Below are 6,652 nucleotides of genomic sequence, written 5' to 3' on the forward strand. Positions count from 1 at the left end.
TCTGGGCCTTTTTCAAAACAGAAATATAATGACTGAGGAAGATACTTGAAGCTATCTATTTCCAGGAAAGACAAAATGTTTTTGTTGCTTTTCCAAATCCTGATGGTTACCCTGGATTTGTGGGAGACATTGAGGGGAGGGCAGACTGTGCTAGACCAAGAGTTACATTAGGAAAAGTCTGGAGAGTCTTGTGCTACTTGAGTTACAATGATAACTGTTTTCAGTGGAATAAGGGTTGCTGCATAGTATTAAACTGTGCTGCCAGAATGGCTTGCTGATATCCTGATCTGTTGAGCAAGAATCATTTACACTATGTGCTCTTAGAGATATTGCTGTTGCCCTGCGTATCCGAAAATGGCTGTTTGTGTGTTAGCCTTCCCGGTGGGAAAAGGCCTCCTGGATGGCAGCATTTTATGGCTCAGTCTAGTGAAGTCCTTTCAGTCATCTAGATGCTGCTCCTCCCATGTAGATGTAGGGATGGCACTGTAAGGGTCCATGATGACTTTTGCACAGCGAATAATCATCACAATCAAGAAGAGGCAGAGGAAGACGAAACACGCTAACGTCAGTCCCTTGTCCACATCAACGTACACAGGCTCTGGGGTTGGTCCCTCCATTGCTTATGCCGCTCTTCATCTGGGTTTATATTTACTCCTAACATCATCAACCACCTGCAAAACAAACACAGGGTCAGGCACAAGTGGTTGCTGCTCCTGAGAATGGGGAAAGTCGGGGGTAGAACTGGAAACAGAAAATCGGTGATATATTCTCGTAGGGAAATAAACCTGCTGGAAATGTCATAGCTCAGATAACTATGAGAGCTGTGAACAGGCGAAACCTCATCTCCACCTTAATTTAGCCCATGAATGCTTCTTGCTAAAATATTAGACAATAAAAAGAGATGTTAACAAAGAAAAGAGAAGCAGTGGTGAATGAACACTATTCACTTGAAATATCATCTCTTAAGAGGTACAGACACTGTTCTTGTCTCAGCATTTCTCAATCATAAAAATATTTCCTCTCCTCTGCTCGTGTGAAAGAGCAGACAAATGGCAGAGCAGACTGTTTCTATCCCAATTTTCCTCTCTGTCCAAACATTCCCTGTCTCTCACTGGCACAAAGCAAAGTGAAAATTATGCGTACTTATTTTCCATAACATTTAATCTCTGGTACTCATGTTCTCCAGGCAATAGAAGATTTTTAAGAGCAATATAATTTTTAAGTGGATGTTTTATTACCCAGAGAGGTACAGGTGATTATGTGATTAGTACAAGGACTATCTTATTCGATGCAGATGTCTGCATAGCTGAAGGTAGCTTCTGACCTCATCACCTGAATCCATAACCAAAATGGCTTCAGCAGAGATGGACTCCCTTCTGCCTCTGCAAGTTTGCCTCTGGATAGTTCATTAGCGGCTGATGCCAATTGCTTTGTGTGATGGTGCTGAAGGAGAGGAACTGACCTGACTCATGGAATTGAATCACTGCCCAGGGATGGGGGAAACTTTTCCTGACATCCACCTTTGGTCAAGGTAAGAGGTAGAAGTGTTGAGGGTTACTACTGTAAAAGAGCAGGAATACAGAATGCCTCTTTAAAACAAAGAACAACAAAGTCATTCACATCAAATGCAATAACCAATCTGAGACCTGATCCCTGCTTCATTCGGAGAAGAGAGATGGGGAAGAGAAAGTATTGAACCATAGGGAGAATTGGGTGAAACTTGAGTATCAAATTGTCTGGTTGCTCTCTATAACTACACCAACGCAGTGAGGAAATCCCAGGTACAGATTTTACTTTTTAATTTATTTTTACCCAGCCAAGTTTGCCTGGTTACATTTCCAGTGAGCTGCTGCTGCTGGCAGGGCTATTTCAGCAGCGGTTCACAGCTGGCTGGAGCATCACGTTCTCGCAGCACTGCGCTGTGCCAGCTGTGAGTGGGTGTCCCAGTGACTCCGGAACTCCTGTGCCCTGAGAATTCTTCTCAGGGTGAACTGAGGACCTTTTATTTTAAAAGTTCGCAGGTCCTTCTCGGTCTCATAATTTACTCCTTTTCAAGTTGTTTTCCAATCTCACCACCTCCTAGATCCTTCAAGGCAAGTATAAATCAGCTGGGCCCTCTAGCCTATTTTAGGCACAAGGACAGCAGATTTTTTTTAATTTCCTGAAAGCACAGAAATTACTGTAACAGCCCTTCCTGAAGCAGGGAGATGAAAGCGAAGCTGATGACACAAAGTGAATGAAACTGAGCAGACATCGCACATATTTACCAGTCACGTGTCTAGGATGGACCAGCAAGTTTGGGCTCATGAAGAAACCACTGAGGAGTGGGGTCAGACTTGTAATGCTCTCCTGGCCTGATCAGAGGCCCATTATTCCCAGAAGACTCTATTACAACTCTATTTCACTAGCCAAGAGATCTTACATTACAGTTTATAACTTCATTTGGTGAAAAAGAGTCAAGACTTTGTCAGCAAGGCAGAGTATTAAGTGTGGGTACTTTTTTTTTTTGTGGAGCAGAAGGAAAAACTTATTATCAAAACTACTAATGTAGCCTAGTCCTTCCTCAAGTACCCTTGTGAAGGTCCAACAAGGATAGACTTGGTTTCTCTCTCCTGGCATTCTGGCTATTGTACCATGTGGTGTTATTCCACACTAAGTTACCTCCTGCAGAATATCAGAACTACCTGGTAATTTCCATCAGTACTGCTCTTTGATGAAAAACTGCATTTTCAATCAAATGTACTTTCTTCTAAAAGGTGAATCATTTACTCAGAAAATGGTCTGAGCTTTCAAGTAGAGATTCATCCCTTGGAGATTTTGCTCTTCAAAATGGCATCACACAATCTCAGGGGAGTTGTGGTTCAAGTGCCGCATCCTTCTGCTTGCCTCTGCCCACAGGACTGTGGCTGGGTGATGTTTCCCATGAAACACCTGAGCTGCCATGCAGCCCCTTCTCCTCCTGGAAGGGAAAAGGACGTTATGGAAAGGATATGTCAGGCAGAAAGCATTACCCAGAGAGCAGAGTGAAAGCGTATGGCATCCGAGCTGTAGTTCACACAGGAAATTAGTGACAGCTAATGGTTTCAGGTTTAAGTTGATATGTTGTGCCAAAAAGTCAGCATTTTCAGTGGGGGATATAAATATTTTTTTCCAAAAAGCTGTATTCTTGAGGTTGTACAAATGATGTTTTCCTTCCTTCTGCTGCTCTTGTAAACTTGGAAAGTTTCTATGCTGTGACTGCTATCCTGCATTGAATCATTAGTGATGGGGAACTTATTTCTTGGGGCTGGCCAGAAGGGCCTGGCTTTCCAAGTTGCTCTCCTAGCTCACAGCTTGACTGCTCACCTGAACCTGTCCGTGCATCAGCATTCTCAGAGGCGGGGAAACCTCCTCTGTGGATCCAGCTTGTCAGAGCCACACCGGCATAATGCTCGTGCTCATCCGAGTCACGTGGTGGATTAGGTGTCAGAAGGCATTTGGTGGTGTTCCATGCTGTTAGTTATTGTAACTGCATTTCAGCGGGCTTGGCAGTATAGAGACAGTTATTGGCGCTGAACAGATCTATGTGCTGGAACAGGGTTGTGTCTGAGGCAGTTGTCTCCAGAATAATTTGTTACTGCTGGAACAGACCGCTGTTCTAGATCAGGCATCTGGGGACCAGCAAGAGATGGTCCCCAGATGTGAAAGGAGTTATTTGCATATGTTCGCCAGGGCTGGTTCCTCCTGGAGAAAGTCAGCTCCCTGGTCTTACCATGGATGTGCTGTTTGATTCTTATTTCCTAAAAACTCTTTAGCACTGCTGCAGATCGGGATCTGCCTGCGGATACACCAGTGCCCAGGGAGGGAACAAGCTGGTTCCCACGTGTATATCCAACATGCCTTGTGTCTCCCAGCACAGACAGCTGGGGCTGCTGCATGGCAATGATGTGCTTACACACATGAGCAAGGGTACAGCAGCTACATGCTGCTTCCCTCTGTCTGCCAGGTACTTGTGGTCTTCCGTCTCTGTAATAGCTGAACAACTTGTTCTGCTTATTTTCCAATTCCTTGGACAGTGCCTCAACCTCCCCTTTCATTTCCTTGGTGCCCAGCGGTACAGCCAAGCTTGGGGGGGGTATGGAAGTGTCTTACAGGTTGAAGCGGAGTTGGGCCCATGCTGGAGGAGACCCTGCTTGCACATCCTACCATCTATCTCAGCCACGGAGGGATGTGCTGTGTACGTTAGCAGAATGGTTTTGCAGATCCCAGTCTGGCTTGTGAAATCCATCAGTGTGACTGAAACTAACTCTTGCTCCGGCTACAGACTGGTTGGCTGGATGCTTTGCTCTTATTTATCAGCACAGCTGATGTTGACAGCATATGTGTGTGTAGGAATAAAACAAAAAGATTAGCAGAAACAATTATAAAGGTTTATACTTGAATGATCAAGTTTCCTCTGAATAGCTGAATTGTAGAAAATTACTTTTTTCCCAGCTTGTCAGCACTGAGCTGTAGAATTGTATTTTTTTTAATTTCTTCAGATTTGTTGAAAACATAATTTGGTTTAAACAAATCCAACAGATGAAGAAGGGCAATCCCTGGTTCAAATTATTAGGTAGTTTAGCAGTCCTGGGTGCATGCTCCTCTAAATCCCCAGGTGTTTCAATGCAATCTCTCCCCTCTAACTCCTCCGCGAACAGAGGCGTGCCACAGGCAGCCCCATCATCCCAGGGATGGAGCTGTGCTGGCTTGTGGTGGGAAGCGTAATTCAGTGCCAAAAGTGACTTTGTGCACTTGGCTCCTTGTGGATTGCAGAGGGCCAGGACCAGGCAGCAGCTGGTGCTCTTCAGAGGGGTCGGCATCAGAGTTTTGAAGTCCTGGTCTCCTGGCTTGTTCTTGTCTGACCATTCTTGCAGTCCGGGGGCCCTGCAGCCTGGCAGTCGTGTGCAACAACAGTCAGGGAGCATGGCCTGGGGATAAAGAACTTGGGAATCTCAATGAAGAATCTGTCCTGAGTATTTGGTCTTTGCTCTGCTGTTTGTTTTGTGTTTCCCAGTGCTCTTTTCATGAGGGATTGCCATAGAAGAGAGGATATAGTCATTTTTTATGACCTTATGTACACAAGCAGACAGAGATATGTTGGCATCCTCTTTAGTATACCAGCTGTTACAGATTCTACGTAATGCTTATGCTCATCGGTGTGGCTGAATTTTGCAATCATTCTTACCTATGCAAGTTACTTTAAAAGACATGGGTTTTTTTTTCCAAACCTGACAATCTTGGCACTGTGACTTTAAATATAAGGCAATAATGTACCACATATATTGCAGAGAGCTGGTCTAAACCATACCAGTTCCTATGCTGGTTAATCATGTTTCCAGTCATCTCAACCCATAGGATATATTTCAAAACATTTTTTTTTTTCTTCTGTAATTCTTTCCCAAAACAATAGATGTGCAGGGAAGGGAGGGATGGGAAACTATGCGGTTTCATATATGCAAGCAGATCCCTACCTTCCAGACCTGGGTAGGAAGCCTGTCACATCCTGGCATAGCAGCATTGTGGAGTTAAAATCCTGACTGTAGTCATATTTTAAAAGTTTTGTTAGTCAGTGTGGCTTTAATGGCGTTCAGGCTCCACTCAGGTTCATGTCCACCCAGACCTGGAAGCAGTTCTCCTCACTGGGGTGTTCTGGAAAAAAAAAAAAAAAAAAAAAAATCACCATTGCTCATCACGCAGGATGTGGGCGTTACAAATTCGTTAAGCTGTTGGGAATCGCTCCAGTGACAGCCTGAGGCAATTGGATACAGTAATATGCAAGATGGATTTATTTGTCAGACATTCCCTAGAAGAACATTTATGATACAAAGAGCAACGTTTGAGCCCAAAGTCGTCATATCCTTACTTCTTCTTAAACAAGCAAAAGCCCTTTTTTAATTTATAGTGAAAAATCAACCAGGTCTGAATTGATACTGCTCAGGAGTCTGCATCTGCAGTTAGTTTTTGGATTTTTAATCTTTTTTTTTTTTTTACAAAAATGGCCAGAATTGAAGTGAAACATTTCAGTTGCTTAAACAAAACTGTTTGTTTGATCTGAACTGATATACCAGGATTTAAACTATTAATTATTTGAATTTTTTTCAGTCTGATTTGGGATTATATTCTTTTTTACATGCACACAAAATAATTTCAACCAGACAAACCCTTAAAACCTGCTGGATGACAAACTCATTTCCCCACTCAACTTTGCTAACTCTCTGAAGTTTCTTCTGGTGCAGCATCCAGAACACATTTGTATAGAGTTCCTCAAGCCTTGCCCCACCACCACAGTCAGCCAAAGGGTAAGAAAACTTGTATGTCTTCTGGGGGAACTCAGAGCCTGATGACCTTTCATGCTTACAGCCCTAATTAGGCCAGAGAGTGAGGGGCTGGACCTGGCACTCAAACATGCGTGATACGGGTAACTGCAGTGGACAGCCCCGACTCCTGCTCAGCAGCACCACTTGCCAACTCATAGAAAGATTGCTTAAAACCTTACTTTTATTCATTGCTATATGGGCATCGGGACTTTGCCATGGACCATATCTACCATGCTAAGGTCTCTGTGAGCATGGACCAAAATGACAGCAACTTTTCCAGGGAACTTACAGTCTAAGTGTGGAGAAAAGACAAT

At 43.8% G+C, this 6,652-nt stretch overlaps 1 protein-coding gene across 2 annotated transcripts; it reads right to left on the minus strand.

Moving 5' to 3' along the window:
• Nucleotides 1-233: 233 nt before the first annotated feature.
• Nucleotides 234-5,618, minus strand: CTXND1 (cortexin domain containing 1). 2 transcript variants are annotated; one of them, XM_072871519.1, is made up of 2 exons: nt 5,493-5,618; nt 234-671 (listed from the first exon to the last, which is right to left on the minus strand). In XM_072871519.1, the coding sequence occupies exon 2, from the start codon at nt 615-617 to the stop codon at nt 438-440; it is 180 nt and encodes a 59-aa protein (XP_072727620.1). In that variant the 5' UTR covers nt 618-671; nt 5,493-5,618; the 3' UTR covers nt 234-437. The 2 variants fall into 2 exon arrangements, with proteins under 2 accessions (XP_072727620.1, XP_072727621.1); XM_072871520.1 differs by lacking the exon at nt 5,493-5,618 and adding an exon at nt 1,463-1,481.
• Nucleotides 5,619-6,652: the final 1,034 nt, after the last annotated feature.

The sequence above is a fragment of the Ciconia boyciana genome, chromosome 8 (genome assembly GCF_034638445.1).
Source record: "Ciconia boyciana chromosome 8, ASM3463844v1, whole genome shotgun sequence".
NCBI lineage: Eukaryota > Metazoa > Chordata > Aves > Ciconiiformes > Ciconiidae > Ciconia > Ciconia boyciana.